Source organism: Vulpes vulpes, chromosome 4 (genome assembly GCF_048418805.1).
Source record: "Vulpes vulpes isolate BD-2025 chromosome 4, VulVul3, whole genome shotgun sequence".
In the NCBI taxonomy this organism is placed as follows: Eukaryota; Metazoa; Chordata; class Mammalia; order Carnivora; family Canidae; genus Vulpes; species Vulpes vulpes.
Window position 1 is genome coordinate 82,013,139 of NC_132783.1, and position 26,473 is coordinate 82,039,611.

A 26,473-nucleotide genomic window follows, 5' to 3' on the forward strand; every position below is an offset into this window, starting at 1 on the left:
GGAGGAGAAGGGACCTTTCTTTTAGTGAGAACGTCAGCCCCTGCAAGCCCACCCATGAGTTCATTAGACATGTCCATATAGGCCCCAGGGAAAACCCAACTGCACAAGTACTTCATCAGGAAAGCTTGAAGCATAGCATATAGAACATATACCTCAAGAGGTCAGAAAAAGGTGTGTTCTCTGAGAAGGCAGTGCTCTTGGGATGATTTGGAGACCATAAGGAAGGGAAGTGTCACCAGCCAGGGCAGACTGTGAGCACACAAATTCTGGAACTTCCTTTCCAGCCCGAACACCCTCTTGCAGCATGGGACTCCCCCTGGAGACCTCCGAATGCCAGACTAAGGAGCAATCACAATCAATCATAGTGGCCAGCATTTTGCAAATAGCCCATCCAGATGCTTGACCTGCATCAACCCTTTTATTCCTGCCAATAATAACCCCATGAGATGGGTACTATTATTGTCATCCCTTTTTATAGATGAGGACACTAAGGCCCAGTTGCCCAAGGCCATATGGCCAGTGGGAGGAAGAACAGGCTGGCTCCAGAACCCACACTTCTGCAGGACCCCTGGCCCCACTGTCCCCTGCCCTGTCCCGAGCACCTGTTGGGACTGCCAAGGTTCGGGAACCGCCAGGCCTACCTCTGGGCTCAGCTGTGTAGCGGTGCCCCGCAGCCTCTCCCTCTGCCTCTCTGTCAAGTGCTCTGCCTGAGTCAATTAACTAGCTGCCCCATTCAAATATTTGACCAATATCCTGGAAACAGAGATTTCAGAGCAGATACTTTCAGACATTGATTGAAGTGAACAAACATTCTGGCAGAGAATGAATTTATTGTTCCCACAATCTCCTTCTGCCATGCGGTGTTCCATCCCAGCCCCCCAGAAGGCATTGCTCTTATGGGGGGAAGTGAGGTGGAATCAGGCTTTCCAGCCCACCGCCCCCACCACCCGCCTCAGCTGCCGGTGCAGGAGGACCCCCACTCTGAGGGACTACATCAGTGAGGTGCTTTTGAATCAGTGCTAGCAGAGGCTGAAGGGCACTTCACAGCAGCAGCCAGTGTAGCAAGGGTTATTTTAAAGGAGCCAATGACAGATTTTTCTTCATAATGATGGTGGGAGTCTTTGGTATCCAAGAGAGCAATTTAGTTGAGACTTAAGGGAGCATTTTGCAAATGAGGGCTTGAGGTCCTGGGGTGCAGTTGGTTCTCTAGAGGTCCGCAGGGACAGAAGAGTTGCCTGTTCATGACTCAGCAGATGCTTAGCAAGGTCTCCATCCAGTCTCCCTACCTGGTGATCTTGGGGAGACAGGCTCTAAAATGGAAAGTGGAAATGGGAAACCATTCCACTGAGAAGCTTGAGGACTTGTGGGGAGGGAAGCATATGAATAGCTGCTTATTCATCCACATGGCACTCACTGAGCAGCAAGTGCTGCCAGAAAGTCCTCAGGAAGACCGGAGGATGTAGAGAGTGTTGGGGGGCTAGGGCTGGGGTGAGGGCAACAGCTTCAACCACATGCCGATTCCCAGAGAGATGATTTTAAGTGGCACACGGGTGGGGCGTGAAATCACATCGAAGCACACAGTGAAACGGTTATTCCCTTCTCAGTCCTCGCTCAGAATTTCTATTTCTGTCATTTCTGTCCAGGAGAAAGTCCAATTGGGTGCTCACACCTTTAACACCTCGTTCACCTTTGGCTTATCTTCCCATTTAAGAAGAAGAGAGCTGGCCGGAGTCATCAGATGGCAAGCTGTTGTGGCTAAAAATCTAACCACATAGGCTCATCTTATCCATTTTACAATCTCTATTTATGGCCAGTGAACTGGTTCTCCATTTGTGAAGCTCTTAAGTGGATTCTTTTAGAATGAGTTGTTGATGAAAAAATTTAGCCAGATTAAAGAAAATAGTAAACAATAATACAAGTTACATGCAGATAGGGCAATAATTGGGAGGGGAGCATCCAAAAGGCTGAAAATAAGGGGTCCTCATGGGCAGTAGACCTGAACTGGCCCTTTCCTCAGCTATAGAATTGAAGGGACGGGACAGTGGAGGCTCAGAGAATCCCACTGATAACACGCAAGTGCTCAGAACACCACCTGGCACCAGGCAAGAAGTCAGGACATACCAGCGCTCTGTTGGATAGGACCACGCAAGGAAGCCACCTTGGAAATGGGGGGGGGGGGCACTAGCACCCATAAGGTGCTATCACTGGGATGGGAGGGTGGGTGGGGGAAATGGGAAGGAGGGCATCCTGGGCAGGAGGAGCTGACTGGAGCCACGGCTTAGAGGGAGGGGACTATTCATGAAGTGTCTACAAGGCAACAGACGGACCAGCTGGGCTGCAGAAGAGGAAAGATGATTTGAAGGGTCTTAAGGGTCAAGTGAAGGAGTGTGGAGTGTTCCTTTTGGGGCATCTGTGGTTCCAAGAATCTGAGAGCACTTAGGAAGCTGGTTCCTGTGGGAACCCAGAGCAGCCATCCTGAGAGTAAGGCCTTCTGGAAGGAGGAACTGGGACAGCAAGCTTAAGCATGATCTCCTTTCTTACAGTGTCCCATGGCTGTGGTAACAAACCACTACAAACTGTGGCTTGTAGCAACAGAAATTTATTTTCTAATGGCTCTGGAGGCCAGAAGTCTAAAATCAATCTTATGGGGCTAAAATCAAAGCGTCAGCAGGACTGGTTCCTTCTGGGGAGCCCAGGGAGGATCCACTTCTTGCTGCCTCCAACTGCTGGTGGCTCTCAGTGTTCCTTCATCGGCACGTGGATGCACCACCCAACCTCTTTCCCCCTGGCCATGTTGCCTTCTCCTTTCCTGCAGTCTAATCTCCCTCTGCCTCCCTCTTCAAGGACCCCTGTGGTGACATGTAAAGCCCAGAGGATAATCTGCCCCTCCCATGATGCTTCACTGAATCACGTACACCATGTGAAGTAACATTCAGAGGTTTCAAGGATCAGGAGCTGGCTGTCTTTGAGGGCCATTATTCAGCCTACCACACCATCTTTGCCCCACTCCGGTCTTTTGCCCCACTCATCTCTCTCTACCACACTGACCCCCTCGTGATCTCATCCGTGATGGCCATACTGCCCCCTCTCCATCACGGCTGCCCCTGGATTGTCCTTCTGGCTTCTGTCTCAGCTGTCAACCATCTTCATATTCTAGTTTTCTAATTCCAGAGTTCCTAGAGGGGGGTCAGATTGGCCAGCTCATCATCCCAAGCAGTATCCACAAGCCGTAGGGAGCTGGCAGCCCGGGTTGGTGTCACCCAAGACAGCCAGCGCAGAAGAGGACAACAGGGCTATGAGTGGGTGGGCCCTAATCCCTCTAGTACGTTTTAAATGACAGACAGATAGGCCAATAGGACAGAATGCAGCTCTTAGGACTAGACCACATATAAACATGGGAACTTGATATATGGTAAAGGTGGTGCCACAAATCAGTGGGGAAGAGATGACTTGTTTAGTAGCAGGTGTTGGGAAAACTAGCTCACTCTGTAGAGAAAAATAAAGCAAGTTCTCCACCATATACTGTATGCCAAGGTAGACTTCAGATGGATTAAAGATGTCAACGTGAACAGTAAAATACAAAGCTCGTAAAAGGAAATGTGGGGGTATATCTTCATGACCTTGTGCTTGGAAAGGACTTAGCACCCAAAGAGCACATGCTGGCAGTGAAAGATGGATCTACATCAAAAGATTTCCAATTCAGTCAGAATATATGGACAAAGCTAACAACAGATGACATGTGAGGTGAAGATTTCTACAACAATTAAAATCAACAAGGGACTATATAGACTGCACAAGGAATCCCTGCAAATCAGTAGGGAAAAGTTGGAAAATTCAATGGAAAAATAGGCAAAGTGTATTCACCAGGATGGGAAAGCCTGCCAACGAGGGGAACATAGGGTCAACGTGCTGAAGCTGAGCACAGACCAGGGCAATGCAAGTGGCAACTACCGTGACCAACCTGGTCACACACATCCCCCATATGGGCACATGGGCCCGCTTCCCCCGCTGACTGCTTTTGTGTGATCTCAGACCTGAGAACAGGTTCAAAAGAGTCATTTTGCAGGTGGTTTGATGGTAGTAAATCCTACCTTTGAACTGCACTTAAGTGAAATATTATCTCCTCCCCCCAAAGTTCCATTCTTCTTAGTAGGAGACCGATATTACAAAAAAAAATGTGTTTAGTTATTGTTTTGAATTTCCTCAAAAATTTTGTGGAAATTTATTTTCTCTCATTAAATGGGTACCAACACAATGTCCTCAATTTTGCTTCTTGACCTGCAAGGTCTAAAATATTTACTATGGCCTTTTCCAGAAAAGGTTTGCCAACCCCTAAACTGGAGAATACTCTATATCACTTAGAAGCCACAAACTCGGAGGTTAAATCACGGGAAGTCACTGTTCTTGTAGGTCAGAAATGGTGGGATGTCAGCAGTTTTGTATGATTCAACTTAATAGATGTACAGAAAGCAAAAGAGATAAATCTTGAAAGCCTAGTTTTAAGTCATGAAAGAATAGAAAGGAATAGCATGATACCATGTATGTCAGTAAAACAAGCCAATAGCAACAGTAGATATTTAACGATACTGCGTGCATGTGCATATTGGCAACTTCAGCAAAATGCTGGAATTGGCACTTCTTTGGGAGAAGGAGATGACCAAATGAGGGCTTAAGAGGAAAACGCAACAGTGGTGACATTTATTAGCATTTATTGGGTCATCGCCACATGCCCTGCTTTAAGCAGCTTACGTGTGTTGGCTCACTTGTCTTCACGGCAGCACCCCAGTGAAGAAGGTGCTGTCGTTGTCCCTACAACACAGATGAGGAAACAGAGCTCAGGGAGGTTGAGGAACTAGCCCAAGGGCACTCAGTTTGTCGGTGTCGGAGCCAGGGTTGGACTGAGGCACTTTGGTTTCCAATTCTGGAGATCACGTCTGACGTTGAGAAAGCTAGGAGGGATTCAGAGGGATGTTGGGTCTGGCTCCACCCTTTTATCTCAGTCCCAACCTACTGTGTGTCCTGCTATTTCTTTCTCATCCTGCTTCTGCAGAATTCAGAGCACCCACCCTAGCTGCTGGCCATCCTCCAGAGTATGGAGGTACGGACACTGTCCCTACCTTGACCCAACTTGGAGTGATGGGATGGCCACCCACAGGATAAAATGACCGCCTCGATGCTCACTGAGAAATGGCTCTGGCATTAGTGTGCTAAGGTAGCAGATCAGATTGGTCTGAGGTCAAATCCTGGCCCCGAGTGCAACAGCCTGTGGGACCTCTGTGAATCACTTCTGTAAATTGAGGTTAAAACACCTGCTTCAGAGGGGGCAGTGCTTAGCTCAATACCTGGCATATAGTAAATGCTCAGTAAATTACTATTATTCCCAAGTTCATTGACCTCATTTAGGGGAAGTGACTGCTTCCAACTGCATGTTCTCGAATAAAGGACAGTCAAGAAGAGTGGAGAGGAGTGGCACCTGGGTGGCTCAGTCAACTAAGCGCCTGACTCTTGACTTCAGCTCGGGTCATGATGTAATAGTTGTGAGATTGATCCCCATGTTGGGCTCCGTGCTGGGCGTGGAGCCTGTTTGAGATTCTTGCTCTCCCTCTGCCCCTCCCCCCACCTCTCCCCTCTCTCTCTCTCTCTCAAAAAATAAAGATAAAACCTTTAACAAACAGAAAAAGATGAGCGGAGAGGAGCCTGCAGCAGCCTATCTACCTACAAAGTCTGCCCGTCACTCCATTATCCATCTGTCTATGTCCTTCCCTTCTTTAAGCCTTACTTTCCCACTCATAGCCTCCAGAAGCCTCCCTGACTCCCCAGCTTGCATGGTCTGGTTGATGGAAGCAGGGTGGTCAGCTCCATTCCATTTCTCATTAGATGCTCCTGCTGTCTGACCAGCTCAGCTTCCATGTTCTCTCTGACCTGTCACCTCTGGGCTAGGACCACCTGCTGGGCTCAGGAGTTTAACGAGGCTCTGCCTTCTTTGCCTCATTCTCTCCCTCTCCATCATGGAATCCCCTGGAATGCACACACGTCCATCAGGCGCCCTGGTTGTGAGCCACTGAAGCTGAGGCCTGCTTGGGCCCCAACCACGTTGCCCTGAGAACCCAGAAAGAAGCCCTGCTTTCCTGAGGGCCTCAAGTGGGCCAGCTGCCAGGGATCCACGTAAGTTGTGCATCCTCAGGATGACACTGCAAGGGAGGAATGGCCTTTCCGCTTCACCTCTGAGAACATGGAGGCTCACCCAGGGTGGCCTGCCCGAGTTTGCCTAGGTCACGTTTGGCATGGCCAGCGGCTGGCACCAAGCCACCCACATCCCATATCCAGGACCTCATCCCATGTCCAGGATCTGCATCACTCCCCGGCCACCTCTGCTCAGAGGGGACCATCTAACACCCACGTTTCTACTGTGAAATTTACTCCCCTTCCTGTTTCTCCAGGGAACCAAACACCATACCAGCCGCCTTTCCTCTGTGGCCCTTGTGACTCAGAACAGCTAATTGGGGCTTGGCTGACTTGGAGCAGCTCTGGCCAGCCCTCCTGTGATTAGCACTGAGTTTTCCTGGCTCCAAGAGTCGTGCCTTCTGCTTGGCTCCACTCAGGGACAGTGGAAGATTTATACACAATGTGAGTTCAGCAGGGAGAAGGGACTGGCCTAGAGTGACAGTGGAAAATGGGAAGCTTCTTGTCCTGTAGCTGTAATTAAGGCACCAGTGGAGTCCCCCACCCACCCACAAAGATGGCATGCAGGACCCTCTACAGAGGCTGCATCTTCAGCTTGCAAAAAGCACTACTGCTGTCCCCATTTCACAGATGAGAAAACAGGATCAGAAAGGTTATGTAACATAGGGTGCCTCCTGGGTGGCTCAGTCAATTAAGCATCTGCCCTCAGCTCAGGTCATGATCTCAGTGTCCTGGGCTAGAGCCCCACAACAGGCTCCCTGTTGAGCAGGGAGCTTCTCTCTCTCCCTCTGCCCCTCTCTCCCTGCTTATGTGCTCTCTCTCTGTCAAATAATCTTTAAGAAGAAGAAAGAAAAGAAAGAAAGAAGAAAGAAAGGAAGAAAAGAAAAAGAAAGAAAGAAAGAAAGAAAGAAAGAACGAAAGAAAGAAAGAAAAAGAAAGGCAGGTTTATGTAACACGTAGGGCCATCCAAGTCAAGAAGTGGCAGGTCTAGGTGAGTCCGAAGTCCACGTGCTTGTCCACATGACAACGCCATCATGTACAGACCCTACCCACACTGTTCCCTTTTCACAGGTGAGTAAACTGAGACTCAGAGAGTTCAAGAAACTCAAGGTCGAATGGCTGGTCAAGTGGTTGATACTGAACTGGCTCCCGCTCCAGTTTTTATCCTGTCCACTGCCCGCATAACTTTTTCATCCACACCAGAAGCCTCTGCCCCAAGTCTGGGCAATAGAAGCACGAGTAGGTAGGGTCGTCCCGGGAGGCCTGGTTATCAGAGAGGCCAAGAAGGGCCACACTGCAGAAGGTGCTGGAAGTGAGGCCGACTGGATGTGCTGGGCCCAAGGGAGCTGTGTAGGGTCTTACAGGACCAGTGAAGTGCCGACCTGGTGCCTTAACAGTGCCCGCATGTGCTGCCCGACCTGGGCCCGCCTCCAGGCCACCCGGTGCTCCCTCCCCTGCAAGGCTGGGGACATTCAGGCCGCTGAGGTCAGGTCTTTGTTTGAAGGACAGATAATTAATCCCACAAAGTAATCCCCGGAATGCTCTGGCAGATTTATGGAGATCGCCTCTGTCCCAGGAACTCTGCCTTAACCATCTTTCATTTCCCAAGCAAAGCAAGTGACTTGTTATATCACAGGCCCTACGCCAATAGGAATTTCATTTCAGGGAGTTCTCCAGGCCCAGGGAGATTGATAACCCAGCCTGAGAACCCGTGATGGTTCTGGGGTCAGGCAGGGAGGGGAGCAGCAGGCACAGCTCTCTGGCCTCCTGTCCCCTTGCCCATCGGCATCTTACTCCCAACACTGGGGGTGCAGTTGCATGGGGCTCACCAGCCACAGGCCACAGGGACCCAGGTAGCATCCCATGCAACCTTTCCAAGTCGTCCAACCTTTCCAAGTCGCAGATGGGAAAAGCGAGTTTCCCTGTTTCCCAGGCCAGCTCCATCAGCTGCTCGGCACCAGCTCTCCCCCGCGGTTACCACTCCCCTGCTCTGCCTGGAAGCTGCCTCGGGTACAGGATGCCGAGTCCATCACCGGTGGAGGCTCAGGGGAGAGCCCCCCCATGGGACTCCTTGGAGCCTGCTTCCTGAGAGGGCTTTTATGTCAAGCCGGGCTTGACAGCTCACCCACCCCTCAAAGAGAGGAAGAGAGGGCAAGGAAGGGGGATGTGGTCCTGGAGGTCGTGGTAGTAGCTTCTGGTCTGTTGGCTCTGCCTCTAGTTCGCTGAGCAGTTTGGGGAGCTTGTCCCTTTTTATAACACAGAGGTTGAGCTAAGTGGATTACTTATAAATATTTATCAGGTACCTCTCCCGTGCCAGCGTCTGGGGATATAACCATGAACGAGACAGATAAAGCTGTTGACCTCATGGAACTTACAGTTTAGTGAGGGAAATAGAAAGTAAACTGACAGATGACTGCATGAGATAATTTTAAAGAGTTGACAGGTACTTGGGAGAAAATAAAACACTGGTGGATTGGAGGCAGACGGGAAAATGACTGAGCTGGGGGCGACTTGGCTGGGTGGTTGGGAAAGGCCTCCTGGGTATGGTGACATTTGAGAGAGGCCTGAGTGACTGTGGAGGTGGCGGCCATGCAGAGCTATGGGGGAAAAAAGTTCCAGGCAGGAGACACAGCATATGCAAAGGCCCTGAGGCAAGAATGAGCTGGGGGTGTCTAAGAAACAAGAACCCAGAAAGAGAGGTTGGTTGAGGGTAGGGCAGGTGGGGAATAGAGGAGTGGCTGGCTACAGGAAACTCAGAGAAGCTGGAGTGGGATGGAGCACTTGGGGTCTTGCAGACCAGGATGAGGAGTGGCAACCTTATGCCATGTGCACTGGGGAAACATTGCAATGGAGTAACTTGAGCTTAAAGGCCTTAGTCAGGCCTTGACAAGATCAGAGAAAGGTGGAGCATGGGCTGGAGAGGGAGCAAGAGGAGAAGCAAGGAGCCTGCTGGAAGGCTGCGGAGGTGACCAGGTGAGAGAGAATCTGGAGCACTCGTGCCAACCATCCTGGACTCCGTCCCTTGTCAGTCCAGCCACCCACAACTCTTCGTAACCACCCCCAGCCTCCATGGCAGCCACCCCTGTCCTTCAGAGAACGCACTCGTCGTTCAGAGCCCTGCACTGGCCCGGCCTGCTCTCTCCTGCCCCAGCTCATCCCTCTGCGTCTCTCCCATGACTCAAGACAGAGCTCTCTCCTGGGCCAGGCTCAGAGCTGGTCCTTCTGCACACGCTGCCTCATCTGCACTCCTGCTTCACCCCACCCCGCCCTCGAGAGCAGGGGTGCCAGACTGCAGGCACCCCAGAAGTGAAGGGAGAGCCTGGTCACCGCCCAGAGAGTGGGGGACAGTGTGGCAGCCCGCAGGACGGTACTCGCCAGCTTGGCAGCCCCTTGTCAACAGGAGCCGAGCCTGGTGGGGCTGGCTCCTTCCTGAGGCTCGTACCGGGCACTCGATAATTAAAGCCACGCGTCATCTTCCATGGGGGGAGCTGCAGGCTGGGCTGGACATCTGGGCAGAGGTTGGGGAGCTGAAGAGCAAAGACTGCCCTCCTTTCTGGCTTTGACGGAGATGGCGTTCGGGCTCTGAGGCTCTGTTTGGTGCCGGGGCAGTGCCAGGAGCCTCCCCCACAGACAAAGAACTTCCTCTTTTCCAGGGGCGCTGAGTCTCAGGCCTGCAAACATCCCCAGAAGATATCATCTGTCTCCAGCAAGATTCTGTGCTCCTCCCACCCCTTCAGAAGTGTCTCTCCACAGAGCTTGGAGGAGGTTGCCAGGGGGTGCCCATCCCCTCAGCAGTGCTGGGGAGCTTCCTAGAGAAACTGCCCTCCTGCCAAGAGAGTAGGGAGGGGGGGGGGTCTGTAGCCCAGATCAGGCCTTGTAATTGAGAGGACCCTGGCCACATATCCCAAGGCTGGCCCCGTGAGAAGGACCCTGAACTCTGACCTGTGGCTCTCCTTTTCAGAAGTGTGGTCAGAGTCCTTCCGGAGACTTTGGTTGCTGACCCTCCTCCTTGGCCAAAAAGGCAAGGACGTCTTTCTTTCTCCCATTTCCCGCTTGCTCAGCAGAAGTTCCTGCCTGTGTGAGCCAAGGAACATCTCGGGACACCCCTCCCTGTCTGGCCGGGCTCGCTCATCAAGCATTCTGAACACCCACTCTCGGTGTGGGGCGCTGGGCCAGGACCTGGGGACACAATGTGACATCTAGGACTGACATTTGAGCTGGGAGGATGAGGGCTTTCTGGAGGCTGGGCTGCCAGGATGAAATGGCCACCCCTTGCCTCTCCCCCCACCCAAACCCTATCCAGGACCCCAGTCTTCGTCAGGGCAGCAGGGCCAGGCTCACTGGCAAATGTGCAATAGCACATATTTAGAAGCACAGAACCTGATACAACACACCCCCATGGGTTCACCACCCAGGCGACGCTGGTTGTCGTCTTGCCCTGTTTGCTTCTGATCTTTTTTTGCTCTTCTTCTTGTTCTTGGTTGGGAAATGAAACTTTACCATGTGGGCAGCACCTTTTCTTTCATTTTTGATGATCTCAGAGGCTTGCTCCCTGACGACTGAGTAGAAAGGGTTAAAGCCTCTAATCTTAATGTGGCTTCAAAAGCAGGGTCCCTGCTGGAAGAGGGGCTACGTCTCAAGTGACATCAGGAATCATTTATTTTGCTTAGTGCGACAAAGGCAGGCTCAGTGCACTTCAAAGTCCTTTTCAGAGATGTACACAGCATTTAAGGATGAACTGAGATTTGCTATAATGACTCTGAAAGATGCTGCAGGGGGGAGGACAGTTTTTAAAATGATCGACAAAATGTTGATGATGGTTGACTCAAGGTGATGGGTATATAGGGCTTCACTGTGCTCCTATCTCTACGTTTACTTATGTTTGAAATTGTCCACAGTGAGAAACATTTCTTTTTAAAAAACATGGTCCCCAAAGCTGCCAGGGGAGCCACCGCTGGCCCAGAACCCACATCTGATTATGATCCAGTCGGGCACCCAGAGTTGAACCGGCTTGAGGATGACCCAGTAGACCCAGCTCTGCCTCTAACCTGCCATGTGATGCTGGCCACGTTCCTCTCCATCCCCAACCCTCCGATCCCCAGGGGAGATGAAGTTCAAACCTGATGGGATTTTCAGCACTCTTCCATTTTCCATCTCTGACTCTGGACACATCTAACTTGTGTGCTCCGAGACCCCACTGGAGGGTAACTGTGGGAGCAGCTGGTTTTTCACCATCACTTTCCTCGGTGGGTTCCCCACACCCCCTCTCAAGAGAGCTCTGGGCGAAAGGGTTCTGTGGCCAAATAAGTTGGAGAGACACTGTATTCACAGGGTGGTCATCCTGCTGGGTCACAATGCACATTAGCACATTAAAGGCTCTGACAAGTCTCGTGGTGAAGATAGATACCTTCTCAGTGTTTCCAGAATTATCTGGACCACAGAACTTTTTAAAAGTTAGCCTCTTCTCTATCCCATGCAGGAGTTCCCAAAGCTAATCTTTGGGAAAACCTGACCCTCTTGTTTTCAGATTAGGGGGCTCCTACCCCCATAGGACAAATTTGCCATCTTTTCTTGTGAACATAATGATTTCTGATTTCTGACCCATTTTCAGTAGAACACAAGATAATTTTTTTTATGCTTTCCACATTGTCGGGTGGGTTTTGTACTTAACTAAATTGGTAGTTGGTAACTCCAGTCTTGCCCTGACCAGAAGTATCTGCTTTGATGTTACACTCTGAGTCACTGACCAGATGCCGGAAAACCCTCCGACATTGGGAAACTATGCCTGGCACAGACTGGGGCTTTCCTGGTGGGGCCTTCTAGAAGCAGTGTTTGTAGGGAGGAGCAGGAAAAAAAGAACACAGGCCTTGGCATTAAAAGCTGCGGGTTTAGATTTTAGTTCAACCACTTACCAACCGCATGACTCGGGACAAATTAGCCTCTCACATCAGTTTACTCATCAGTGGGGCTCCTATGAGGATTAAGCAGCATAAATGTACCGAGTGCCAAGAGTCCTTCCTTCTCCGAAAGAATCTATAGCAACAGCTAATATTTATTAAGCACTTACTTTGTGCTGGACACTGTGCTGAACTGAAGATGCATTGCCAGCTTTTGCATTCACATCAGCCCTATGAGATAAGTATTATCCTTCCCCCTTTTACAGCCCAGGAAACCCCAGAGAGGGCAGTTAACTTGCCCATAGTTGCACAGCTGGAGAGGCGTGGTCTTAGGCACTCCAACCTCTACCCTTTTCAAAAAGATCAGATCCGGATGAAGACGTTAATCCTCTGAATCTCAAGAACTTCACCTGTCTGGTCAGCGTTTCCTGGTCCGAGGATGACCTGGATGGCATAACGTCAGGCCTCGTACATCCTTGGATGTGCGCTCGTAGACAGTCCTAGAATCTTAAAACTGAAAGAGTCAATGGGGACTTCTAAGTTCCCTGAGGCCTCAAGCCCCCAGCCCGTCCCCTGGGGCCCCTCTGTGGGTGCAGAATATGCTGGACGCTGTCCCCTCCTCCCATCATCAACCTCAGCCAGGACAGCTAGCTCTGTTCTGGACTGTTTTATATACTGGGGATCTGTGCAAGATTTTCCCTGATGAAAGGATTTTCTACCAAAACAAAGACATGTGAGAAACCCCTGCCAAAGGAAAGCCAGGCTTTTTGAAACAAGGGAGGACCCTGAGGCCCAGAGAGGTTAAGTAACTTGGTTAAGTAACTTGGTCACCAGCTCTCCTCCTGAGTGGCATGCAGATCGCTGTCCTCTCTTTGGGACTTGGGGCAGGGGTCAGGCCGAGGAGGGCTTCACAGCACCCTCCCCAGGGAGCCCCTCAAGGTCAGTCATCCAGGCCGGTTCTGCCCGCTGGTGGCCAGTTTCTATGAAGATAACTGTGTCTGAGGCTGGCTCCCTGAACCTCGTCCGACCACATCTATTTCTGGGCCGCGGAGCCCTGACGGAGCACAATTTGATTCATAAATTACCCAGCTCAAGGTGTGTGTGATGGGCTCTCCTTCCCAGATTTGAAAGTCATCTACTCCAGAACTTGCAGTACTTGGGGCCGGAGGAGGGGCAGCTGTGGGACTGTCGGGATCAGTGGCCACGGAGGGGAAGTGGCAGGGGAGATGGGAGGACTCGGTGGCTGTGGGAGCACTTCTTGTGGGCTCTGTAAATCCTCCCAGCAACCCCAGGAGGCAAATTCTAGTACCGTCGCTGCCTGGCAGGTGAGGAAGTTGAGGCTCAGAGGGGCGAAGTCATTTGCCCAAAGTCACACAGCTGGAAATAGCGGAGCTGGGATTCCAGCTCTGGGCTCTCTGACGCCGGAGTTCCTCCCACGTGATCATGGTGATGGCAAGACAGGGAATGGAACAAGGGACACTTAAAGGACAAGGTTTGACCCTGGGAAACAGGATTGGAAGGGAAGGTCCAGGGACGCCAGGCCGCCTCATTCTGCAAACTTGGGTGTGCTCCTACAGCTGGCCTGGCACCCCACCCTGCCCCCTTCCCACAGTCCTCTCTGCCTAATGTCAGCCAACTCCAGGCACTGCTTAGTTCCACCTCCCCCTGGACACTTGGATCATCAGCCTTGACTCCTATCTGAATGGACAGGTATTCTCACCCACAATAAGGAAACTGAGGCTCAGAGAGGCCCACAAACATGAATCCAATCTCCTGACTTCATGTCGAGTCCCCAGCCAGCTCTTTCACATAGGCTTTGTCCTCCAGGCGACCAGTCTTTGCCATTGGATGGGGAGCACCTGCGGGCACTACCCATGTCTCCGACCTGTGCTTGGCACCTAGAGGCTCAGTAGCGTGGTGGGTGGTCTCTGGGGCCCCCACTCCCTGGGCAGCCCCTTCCCTGCACCTGTCTTTGCCATGTCGCCCTGCTGGGTCAGCACAGAGATGCCAGAAGAGGGGGTGAGGGCCCACAGGATGACAGACAGTGCACACACACCCCCTCCCACTTCCATCTCCTTGGGCATCTGATCACTTGTCCTCTTTGTTTTCTTAAGTGTCTCCCCTCCTCCTTCCCCCTCGCACTCCCGCTCCGGGACAAGGCCTTTCAGATCATCAAATATCACAGGCTTCTTATGCGAGGACTGAGATGGCTTTATCGGAGCCCGTAAATCTCCCAGAGCCCTGACGCCCTCTTGAGTGCCAAGCCTCGGGTGAGTTATGTGGGCCGGGCCCAGCAGCGGGCAAAACAGGCGGCCCTCTGGGGAACACAGCCGAGCGACCCGGCACACCTTGGCACCCAACCTGGGCCAGAGGAGGGGCCTCAGTTGCAGAATGGGTGTTCTGGGCTCATCTGCCGCAGGCCCCAGAGGCAGCTGGGCTCAGGGCAAGCGAGCAGGTGGGTTCCTGGGGGATCGCCACACCTGCTCTCCCTCTCCTCACCTTGCTCGCCGCCGACCAGTCTCCAGACCCACACAGGAGAGACCACAGCAGCCGTGAGGGACATTTGAGACCCGAATGACCAAGGTTCTAATCCCAGTATAGTCATGAGGTTGCCATGTATCTTTGAAGGTGGCATTTCCCTGACTGAGCCTCAGCTTCCTAATCTGATCATTGGGGTAGCAGTGCTGGCCTCCCAGGGCATTCTGAGAGTCCAGTGAGCTCACACACATCTCTTGGGGGCTGCCTGGCATGCGCACTAAGCCTCACAGGCTCTGGAGTCAGCCAGCCTGGCCTTGAGCCCTGCCTCCACCACTTACCAGTGGTGTGACCTCAAGCAAATCGCATAGTCTCCCTCTCTCTCTCTGCGCCTTGGTTTTCTCACTTGGAAAATGGGAATGACATAATAATGGGAATGATGAAAATGATGACGCCCTGTCCGTGGAGTTGCCATGAAGCATAATGGATAGATTCGTGCAAAGTGCTTAGAACCTGGCCTGACACACGACGGGCCTGCAGTAGATGGTCCTTGTCACTGCTCCTTTTGTCGCTACCATCACGCAAACCATGCCTTCATCACCAACAGGCCTCCCTGCCTCCAGGGACTCCCTGTAGAACAGAAGGGCAAACTGCTTACCTGGCATTCAAGGCTCCCGACACCACTGCTCCTCCAGCTGGCTCCCCTGCTGTGAAAGGATTACTCCGCCCTCCCCCTCTGCTCTTGCTAGACCCCCAGTGGGAAGCTACCCAAATCTGCCCTCCAAAGCCCAGTGGAAGGAGCCCCTCCCACACCAGCACCCCCCCCCCCACCATGGCGAGGCATCTTTTGGGCACAGATCCCATTTTTCTCATCTAGAGTAGACACCCCTGGGAGCAGAGGCTTCATCTTTGCACTGCTCAGGCTCTCTGGAACCTTGCAGAATCCTCTGTGAGCAAATTCCTTTCCTCACTATGGCAGACGCAGCAGGGGCCAAGCCAGGAGAGGCCCGTCCTCAGGGAGTTTAACTTCAGCAAATTGTGGCCAGAACACTCGTAATGCAGGTAGAGGAAGCATCGCTCATTAAAGCAGATCCCTTTACAAGTCAGCCCACGTCTGACACCAACGTAGAACACACAGGCGCACGTCATCAAACCTTGGTAATTTTTTGCACATGCTTAAATATATGTAAGGTAAAATTCACCATCTTAAAGTGTACAATTCAGGGGCATTAAGAATGTTCACAGTGTTGAACAACCATCATCTCTGTCTAGAAGTTTGGGGATTATTCTTTAAAGGAACTTGCATTAACTTTTTTTTTTTTTTTAATGCATGTAATTCAAGTTAAGTCAAAAGGAAAAGTTGAAATGATTCTAGAGCAGTGGTTCTCAGCCAGGAGTGATTTTGCCACCCATACCCATTCCCTCGCCTTTCCGGGGACATCTGAAGACATTTTGGTTGTCACGACTGGGGGACAGGATGTTACTGGTATCCTCGAGACCAGGGATGCTGCTACATATCCCACAGTGCGGAGAGCAGCCCCCAGCACAACAAATTCCCAACTTAGTGTCACGCTACTGAGATTGAGAAACCCTGCTCTAGCCTCACCACTTAACGATAATCTTTGTTAACATGCTGTACGCATTTCATTCCTTTCTCTATGCATATATTTTTAAGCAACAATAGGAAGCATTTTAGGGAACTATGCTATTTGGTGTCTCCTTTTTAAGAAACAAACATGGGGCACCTGGGTGGCTCAGTCTGTTAAGCATCTGCCTTTGGCTCAGGTCGGGATCCTGAGGTCTTGGAATCGAGCCTGGCATTGGGCTCCCTGCTCATCAGGGAGTCTGCTTCTCCCTCTCTCTGTGCCCCTTCCCTCCGTTTGTTTTGTTTTTTTTTTTCCTTCCCTCTATTTGTGCACCAATGCATGTGCTCTCTCTCACAAATGAATAAGTAAAATCTTGAAAAAAAAGAGAAACAAACACGTCTTAAATATCCATCTTTCCAAGTCACAAACTTCTCTTCTGCAGCATTACTTTTAGCAGCTGGCCGAATTTCATATAGGCCCTCATTTAACTAATCCCTGTTGTTGGACACTTAGGTTCTTCCTAATTTTCTTTATTAAGCAGCGCCGTGGTGAACATCCTGATAGCTGCACATGTGGGCACGTGGGGTTGAAGAGCAAAGGTTTTTCAGGAAATAGGGGAGCTTCTGATCCCAGCTATTACCCCTGGTGGTGTTCTGCAGATCCCCCGTTAAAGTGTCCTCAAAGCACCGGAGGCCGCCAGCCTGGGGCCACCTGTCGTGCAGGGAGCCATGCACTGCCGAGGGTGAGCGAGCCATTGTTCGACCCTCGGCAGCCCTGACGTAATCAGTTTTACTATCCTTGGCTACTCGGGTTAATGTGTCACACGTTGGAGCCAGTTATTAGCAAATTAATCAGAGTCCAGTTTGTGGTCCTATTAGGAGAGGTCATCATTTGTTGGTTTAAGGGAGCTTGATGAAAACCATCGTTCCGTGAAATGTCTGCGTGGCAAGCAGACTGCCGTTCGCACCTACCTGCGGGACTCAGGGTTGTCTTCTCCTGACTGGACGGTAGTGACCGTAATTAACTGAGATGCGCTCAGCTCCGGGGGACATACCGCTTTGGGCGCATCAGGAGCGAAGCGATCACCCGGGTTGGAATGGCTAATTAGCTGATCCCTGCTCAGAGCCCCGGAGCTTCACGGTCTCTGGGATGTGTGACATTACAAGTCACGCCAGCAGCGTGCTGCCCTGCCTTTTACACTACCCTCAGAATGGCCCCCCAAGATCCCTGCATCAGTCCATCTGTTCATTCAAACATTTGTTGAGCACCTACTGTGCATCAGCTGGTCATTTGGGGAAAACCAATCCTTACTCTCCCGGGGCTCATGTTGCCGTGAGGGGAGATGGACAATAAGCAAACGGGTGACAGGAGAGGTTCAGAAAGTAGAAGTCCTTTGAAGGAAATAAAACAGGCTAACAGAGTGGAGAGTGAAGGGGTGTGGGGCAGTGAGGGGATTAGGGACGGCTCCTCTGTGCAGGTGACACTGGAGCTGAGGCCTGAATGCAGATGATGTGCCTGTAGACATCTACAGGGAGAGGGTCCCAGGGGCTTCAGGAGAAGCTTTGGAGAGGGGTTAAGCCTAATCACTCCCCACCCCCCCTCTCTAAGGGTCCTTCGGAGGGGCAGCGAGCTCTCCACCCGTGTCCCCTCCCCTGGTTGAGAGTCCGGGTAACCCACACCACTGGTTGCCATATGTTGATCGCAGAGCTGGTGAATGCAGCCCAGCCCAGGTGCACCCAGGACGCAGGCCCCTTTTGTCAGCAGGCAGCTAAGTGACAATTTTTAATTCATAAGACATCTTGCCCAAAGCCCACATCCCAGGCTGACGCCCAGTTTTTATTATGCAGCAATACAGTCAGACGGGACAGGGGTGGGCCTGCAGGCCAGCCTGCCCCGTGGGTCCAGGGGGCTGAAGCCGCACACATACGGCTGTCTCGTGGGCTACCGCTGGCTCTCGTGAGAGGAAGGAAAAACCCCGGGGCCGGGGGGTGGGGGTTGGGGTCCAGGCATGAACTCTTTAGCGTCGTGAGAGCTGAGTTGAACTCTTTGTTCCACCCCTAAATGACCGAGTGCCAGTGATTTTTAAGCACTCTGTGTTTCAGGTCCCTTATCTGTAAAATGGGGATAATAGAATCTATCTCATGGCAGGGGAGCGGGGGTTGAAAATCGAAAAAGATACACAAAACGCTGCATGGTACCAGATGCAATCACATCGGCTGGCCTAGGGAGACCCGCTCACAGCTCACCCTGGGTCCTCCGTTCAGGAAGCTGCAGAGCCCAGAAAGAAGGGACAGGAACCAAAGGCGCACCTACTGTGTGCCAGGCACTACGACAGGTGCTTTATTGCCGTGATCACGCCTGAGCCTCCCCCAGCCTGGTGAGGTGGGAGCTGTTATCTACACGTTACAGATGAGGAATTTGGCTTAAAGGAATTAGCAGTTTGCGGGAGGTCTCGCAGCTGGTAAGTGGCAGATCTGTTGCCGGCACCTAGGTCTTTTTTCATCCTGCCAGTTTATGCACGGTAGGCAGTCTTCACTTGGGTGTTGATGTAACAGGCTCCAGGCAGAGACCCCCGGAGAGAAGGGGGTGCAAACCCCAGTTCTGCTGTCTTCCCTCGGAAGGGTCCCTGACCCAGGGCCTGAGACAGGCGGGGTGACCAAGTCAGAGGCCAGGTGAGGGATCGGCATCCCACAGGTAACCCCCAGGTAGCCTCCATCCTGCATTCAGGGACTGGCATTGGAGTGGATGAGTGTGTGGGCCTCGAAGCCCCACCCAGTCGTGAGCTCCCCATAAGACTGGCCTTGGTGGAGCAAGCCCCTGCCTCATGTGTGCTCCTTGACCCTGTGACCCTTCCTAATCGCAGCTCAGGCGTCTTTCTGAGTGCCACTAGGGACCCAATTGTGAGCCCCTGGCGCTCCTCCTGCAGGCCATCCTGGATCTTGCTGCAAGAACCAGGGGAGCCCCCACAGCTCAGGGCAGTTCTGAGGGTGCCAGCCCAGCGCAGGGGCTCAGAGGAGTGTGAGACGCTGCAGCCCCCAGGACTGGCTTCCTGGGGCCTGTGACACTCGGGGTGGATCTTAAGAACCGGGAGGACCAGGGTGGAAGCCGTTGGTTTTTCTTGAACTCAGAGGGCAGCAGGACAGGTCGCCGTTAGCCCAGCGGAGCAGACAAAGCAATTGAAAGTCATGCCTGTGTTCCCACGTGCCCCATCAGCCACTCGCTAACTGCCTTCCCCCTAGACCTGGCTCGCCCTGGGTCAAGATGCTGCGGGCGAGATAACAAGGGGACAAGATGTGCGAGTGATGGGATTTGGCGGGAGCCAGGGAGAGGGGCGCCGGGGGAGGGGGAGAGGCTGGCGGCCTCAGAGGGGGGAGGGGGGAGGGTGAGCCCCCGCCGCCCCCCCCCCCAGGGCTGACCTTCCCTCCATCCACCTTCCCCCACTCACTGCCTCCCCTCTGCCTGGACCGGCTCTGAGGCACAGAAGCCCTTTGCTTGACTCTGCTGTGCCCTCTAGTGGCCACTCGGCCTCCCTCCCTGGGTTTTGCTCCCCACGCTCTGCACCTGCTCATGTCCCCGGGGCCTGTGCCCCACTGGCCCTCAGTGTCTTACTGTCTGACCTCTGGGGACATCTGAAGATCCAACCCCATCTTCCTTCTCCTGAGCTGCCTCTCTCTCTTTCTCTCTTTCTCTCTCTCTCTCTCTCTTCTCTGTCTCTCGGCTGCTTGACCCTACTAACCCTCTTGGAACTCCCTTCTCTCCTGCCTCCGGGCACCTGGCACATACAATGTCCCCCTGCATCTCAGGCTACTGCCTGTCTCCCTAAATTCTCCTGCTCATCCTCACTGGAGCCATAGGCCTGCCCCAGAGGTAGCCTTGCCAGTGCCTCTGTGTGTCCTGCCTGCAGCCCTGCCTTCCCACCAACCCCCAGGGTGGGCCCTCCTCGCCACCACCCGGAGGACATTGCCACATGGACATTGTGCTACTAAATCTGCCCAGAATGTATGGTGTTTTTACCTAGGACCCCCTCCAGAGGGAAAAAGAAAACAACTTTGTCACCACTCCATTTTATGTAGGATGATGATTTCTTGTATCTCTGCATCTGCTTAGCATGGGGCCAAGTGCATAATGGGTGTAAATGTGTGTAGAGCCAATGCCTGTGGAGCAAGAAAGAGAGATGTAAGCCAGCCACTTAGTAGCTGTGTGACCTTGGACAACTTATTTGTCATCTCTGAACCTGCTTCCTCATATGTGACGTGGGCTATGTTCTCACTAAGTTATGGTGAAGAGTAAATAATATGGTGGCACAAATGGCTTCACTTGGTGCCTGGCCCATGGAAATTCTCAACGAGCACTAGTTACTGTTTTTAATAAGGGAAAGAAGGCTGGGACTCCCCCTTGGAAGTCTTTCATGCTTTTGCAGACTCGATTCACATCCCCCCAGCCTTTCCTCTGGGAATCTGAAGAAGTCTGGGTGCCTGGAGCTCCTAGAAGAGGTGGCTGCCCCCAGGAGAACCAGCAGGGCAATAATGAACCTGCTTCTCTTTTGTGAACGCATTAAGTCACCAGCTCCCAGAACCCTGAGGGCACCGAGGTGCGGTCCCACTCCACCCCAGAACCCCTCCCCTCCCAGGTATATCCACACGCACCTGGGACAGCACCTGTCAGGCCCAGGGGAAGCAGCTGCTCTTCTGCTCAGCAATGGGGGCTGAACAGGTGAAAGGCGTCCCAGGTAAGCCTCTCTTGGCCCCTGGTCCCTGTGGGACTTGGATAAAGAATGTCTGGGAGACCAGAGGGTTGACAGGGTGGTATCAGCTTCCAGGGGAGCAGAGAAACTTGTTTGTGTGGCTGCCAAGGCCACATCCCCCTGGGGAAGGGGAGTTAAGAGAGAGGAGCCAAGAGACGGTGACCCACCCTGAGGCCAGAACCCTGCTGAGATGGCCTTGGCCTTAGAGCTAACGACTTATACACACGGGCTTTTGGTTTTGAGGCACTCCTAGCAAGAGGACAGGGCTGGCTCAATGCTCCTATTGGGCGAACAGCTCTAGACACAGGCATGTGGGGACGGGGGTGGGAATAGAGCAGGTGGTCCACGGTGGTAGCACAGATACACCGGATGGCCAACCTGTGTTGAGAACTTCCTGTGTGCCAGGCACTGTATTCACTCATTTCATCCTCCCAACAACAGTCTGGGGTGGGTACCATTGTTGTGCCCAATTTACAGACTAGGAAACTGAGATCATCCAGATACGTTAATAACTTGACCAAGCTCACCCAGCCAGCAACAAGCAGAGCTATCTGAACCCATACAGTCGGCCTCCTGAGGGCATAATCCTAACTACCTCTTTACGCCATGCTGCTTTCCTGGGGAGGACTTAGCTCAGCAAGTGCTTGCTTACATGTTCAATAGCGTAATTATGTCATTAATGTTGATCTTCACTGCAAGACTGAAGGGATGAACCTTGCCTGCTTTTCTCTACTGATTCTCTAACGCCTTACCCACAGTAAGGTGCTCAATATGAACTCAAAGGAATGAGTGATCTAATCAATCTGTCTTTGAATGAGCCCTGCCCTTGGCCATCCCTGCTTGGGGCTCAGGGCTCCGTCTCCTGCCTGTGCCTGAACCAGCATCCCAGGAGTACTGCTATTGCCATGGTGACAGGAGGCCATCAGAGCCAATGGCTCACTCAGGTGGTCCCGTCAGCTCCCTGGGTGTAACCCTTTCTGGCTGCTGGTCCTGGGAGTTGCTGATTCATACTTGGCAGGAGGTAGATATGGGGAAAAAGTGTGTGTGTGTATCTGTGTGTTGGAGGAGGGTCCCTGGGTTTGTGTATCAGTTGGAGGGTATTTGCCTGCAGGTTTGCTGGAGAAAAATGCTTGGGTCAGGGAAGAGGATATTTTATGAGCTGGAGGCAAACTTCAAGCTGGGGATGGGCCGTATGGTCATGATCGGGGCAGAGGTGCTAAGTGGGGAGGCCCAGCTGCGTGTTCCAGAGTTGATAACCCCATTTTTCAAGCCAAAAACCAAAGCACATCATTCAACAAGGGGCTTCTGGTTTGTGAATGATTTATAGGAAAAATCTTGCAAAGATAAAAATTGAATCACATTTAGTTAAACATTTGATAGGTTCCTTTATTGGGAAGAATAAATTTATATGGAAATTCAGAATGATGGGATGCTAGCCCTGGGGGCTGGGGAGGTGTGGCCCACGCTGGCAGGGGGCGATAGGCGGCAGGAGGCTCGGAGGAGATGTTGCCTCAGGGCAGCCCTTCAGCTCAGCATTTAGGGACTCAGAGGACCCACCCCCCAAAGGGCCCTGCGATGACCATGCTTCACCCCCACAACCCTGATCACCCTGTGATGTGAATACCTGGGTGAGGGCTACATCCCCTGCTAGACTCTGTCCCCCACATATCACAGGAGCTCAGTGACTGTCAAATGGATTAGCTAATGACAAACAGATGAAAGCATCCATCCTCCTGTTTCCCCAGCAGCAGAATTCCTGGCTAAAGAAAAAGACACTTCCTTACCTTCATGCGTGTCCATGCCCTCCTTGCAGCCCTGTCCTCCCCCACTACACCCACTCAGCAGGAAGGTGTCCAGGTCTCTCTATGGCCGTGGGAGGAAGCTCCAGGCAAAGGGGGAGGCTGGGGTGACGTCCACTCCCTGGCCAGGCCCCACGTCACAGTCCCCAAAGCCCACAGTCTGAGCCTGACGTGAGACCTGAACGGGCTCTGCAGTCATCAGCTGTCCCTCCTCCGCCTCAGCCAACCCTTGTAGCCCGAGAGGAGGACAGGGGAGGGACAGCCTCTAGCTACCGACCGAGTGGACGTGGATGCCTTGCCGGCCAGCAGAGAGTTGGTGGAGAATAGCCCCTCCCAAAGTCTAAAGTCAGAAGGGAAATTGTCCCCGCTTTGTGCTTTCCCTAGTTGATCCAAGAGATGATGGGACCCCCTAATGGTGCACAGATCCCTTTAGAGCCCGGGTCGGGGTGGGGGGTGAGCCAGGGGATACAGTAGCTTCTACCTGTGTGTGTCAGTTCCTACTTGTGGGATCAGCATCCATCCATCCATCCTTTCCCCAGTGCTGCCCATCGTCCAGGGCCCAGCTCAGGCAGTACTTAGTGAGCACTTACTTTGTGGGCACCACCTGCCCCCCATCTTCAGGGTGGACGGGAAGATCACATGAACACATAGGGAGCAGTGAGAGAGCAAACAGAACAGTGGCTACCGCCTGTGAGCATGGAGGGTCAGCCAGAGAAGTAGGACTGCCTTCCTGGAGGAGGAGGAGGAGGAGGAGGAGGAGGAGGAGGAGGAGGAGGAGGAGGGAGAGGAGGAGGAGAAGGAGGGGCACTGGGTGGGAAGATGGCAGGTAAGGCCAAGAGAGGAAGGTGTTCACAGAGAGAAGAGGAGGGAGGAAGGAGTGCACATGGAGATTTGGGGAACCTGGGAAAGCCGCTGTGGGGACACAGGGCGCCTGTAGGGGGGCATAAAATGGAGTTGGTAGGGGAGCGAGGGTGGACACAGAGGTCTCCATCCGAGCCAGTGTATCTCGAGTAGGGTTTTTGCCAGTACTTTAAATATATGCTTCAAGTTTTAATAAAATAAATGCTTATTCTTAAGATTGAATTGGGTTTTTAACTTACATTTAACGTAAAGGGAAATTGTATCACTGCTCAGTAGAAAATTAGGATAGAATGGAATAGGATAGAAAATGACTATAAAAATAAACACAACGCAAACAAAACTAGGTTTCTGCTTTAGTCCACTTGGGCTGCTATAACAGAACACCACAGGCTGTGTGGCTCATAAACAAAGAAATTTATTTCTTGTAATTCCAGAGCCCGGGAAATCCAAGATCCGAGTGTCAGCGTGGTCACCACCCTGGTTCATAGGTGGTGATTCCTCACTGTGTCATCACATAGCACAGGGTGCATGGGATCCCTTCCATCCACGAGGGTTCCACTTGCAGGACCGAGGCACCTTCCAAAGGGCCCACTTCCTAATGCCCTTGTGTGGCTTTGGGCGTCACCGTATGAATTCTGGGGGGAAGCAAGTGTTCGGACCATAGCAGTTACCAAGTCCTAGCTGCGTACTGTTCCCTTTAGAAGCCTCCAGGCCTGAAGCCTGCTCTCTCTCTCCCTCTCTCTCTCTCTCTCTGTTACAAAGGAAGACAAGCAAGTGTTAGGTGCTATAGGCACACTAGCACCAAACTGAGACTTTCTCCTTGACTCCTTCCGAGAGACAGAAGAAGACCGAAAAGCAGAATGTCCTCACTGTGAATCATTGCTGCTACTGCCTGGGCCGCATCTTCCAGAACACTTCCCATTACTCCTGGGGCCAGCGTCCATGGGGTTAATGCTTCGTCCTTAATGTGCAGAGAGGAGCCCTGACCACAGCCCACGTCCACCTGCCCTGGGCCCCAGGCGTACCTGGAATGTTACTCTCTCTTGCAGGGAATACCAACAGCATCTTCGCTCTGGACTACATCAGTGGGGCGCTGACCTTGAACGGCCTACTGGACCGAGAGAACCCCCTGTACAGCCACGGCTTCATCCTGACGGTGAAGGTGAGAGCCAGGCGGTGGGCACGGGCCTCCTGTGTGCAGGGGCCCCCACCGCGGTACCAGCCTCCAGCAGAGCCCCCCTGAAGCTCCAGCAGGGCGGTGCACCACACCTCCCAGCATAGGCCAGGTCAGGGGCTGTGCTGGCACCCCACAGCCATGATCAACAATCACACAGGATTAGGACTTTCATCCCCATTTTAGGAACCAGAGAGCACACAGTAGGTGCTCATCGGTGGTCCTGACAATTACCCATGATTCCTAGTTCTCCATAGTAGCCACCTCAGATTCTCATGTTGACCCCATTTCTGGGGTTTGTCCCAGTTCTAACTCTGATGGCCTCCCCGGGGCTATTCTCTGGTTAAGAAGCAGGGGGTGGGGGAGCAGCACGTAGTGGGGGGAGGTGGGAACCGCTAGGGTCCTTACCCTGGAGGTGTGGTAGAGCCACAGCCTCTGGCCCCTGTCGCCCCCTAATGACTATCTTAATAGAAGACTTCTAGATCCTTGTATCTGCTTCTGCACTGTCCCTTGTGGTATGTTGTGCTGATTGAAGAAAACCTGGCCTCACAGATTTGTAGTTGGAAAAGAGAGGATTGGGGTTTGGTTTTTTTTTGTTTTGTTTTTTTTGTTTTTTTAGATTTTATTTATTTATTCATGAGACACACAGAGAGAGAGGCAAAGACACAGGCAGAGGGAGAAGCAGGCTCCCTGCAAGGAGCCCGATGCTGGGCTCGATCCTGGGACTCGAGGATCACGCCCTGGGCCAAAGGCAGATGCTCAACCACTGAGCCACCCAGGTGTCCCATGGCCGCTTTTAATTAAAATCTATGATTTGTGGAGGCATTCCCTGGGAAACCCATTTAAGGTATGGACTTTGCCTGTGCCATAGGGTTCCTCCCCAGCCCCATGGACTGAGGTGGGGGAGGACACAAGGGCTGAGATAGGAGCTTCCATCCTGAGGAGGACAGAGGAGCCCAGCCTGGCCCTTGATTGTTTTCCTTGACCTTGGGAGGGATACAGAGCGACAGGTTGATTAGCCCTCCTTGGCCAGCTGGCTCCTCTGTCACCACCCAGGGTGCACACATGGTTGGGGTAGGGGGGCCAACACCACCACTTTCCCATGTTGCATCAAGCCACCAAGCCACAGGCCCCTCTCTGCCTCCCCTCCTCTCTGCACGTTTCCTGTAAGGCGCACAGTTCCAGTTGGAGAGAGCTGTGTCCTGGCCCCAGTGGCGCCACCAGCTTACTATGGGACCCTGAGCTCATTTTTTCATCTTTATATAAAATGTGAGGGGGAGTTCACAAACTTGGCTGTGAATCCAAATCTCCTGGGGAACTGGTAAAAGATAGCTAGTCCTGGGCTTCCCGCCCAGAGACTCAGATTCAGAAGATTGAGTGGGAACTGGGAATGGGTATTTGCGGGGGGGAGGAGGGGGTTCTGGTGCAGAGACTGGGCACCCAAGGATTTGAGCCCATTTTTCCCTGAGTCCGACCCAGACCATCATGATGCCATAGCAGATGCCAAATTAAGTCTTAATTACCTGCTAGCGCAAGAATTCTTGACCTCAGTTTTATCATCTGCCAAACTGAATAAAGAGTCTCCCTTTGCCCCTTGAGGAACCCCTAAATCTGTCTTGTCATCACCACACCACCTCGTCCCTTTGGTCCTGGAATCCTGCTGCCTGAGTTTGACACCCACTCTGACTATGTGTCCTTATACAAGTTACTTAACCTCTCAGAGCCTGTTTCCTCAAGGGTAAAATGGGGATGAT

At 52.5% G+C, this 26,473-nt stretch overlaps 1 protein-coding gene across 1 annotated transcript in view; it reads left to right on the forward strand.

The window, feature by feature from the left end:
- Positions 1-26,473, forward strand: part of LOC140598427 (cadherin-23-like) — a 311,068-nt gene that overhangs the window by 199,399 nt on the left and 85,196 nt on the right. Inside the window, exon 10 of the mRNA XM_072754990.1 lies at positions 24,595-24,707. Within this exon, the coding sequence (XP_072611091.1) occupies positions 24,595-24,707 (113 nt within the window). The remainder of the gene's footprint in view (positions 1-24,594; positions 24,708-26,473) is intronic.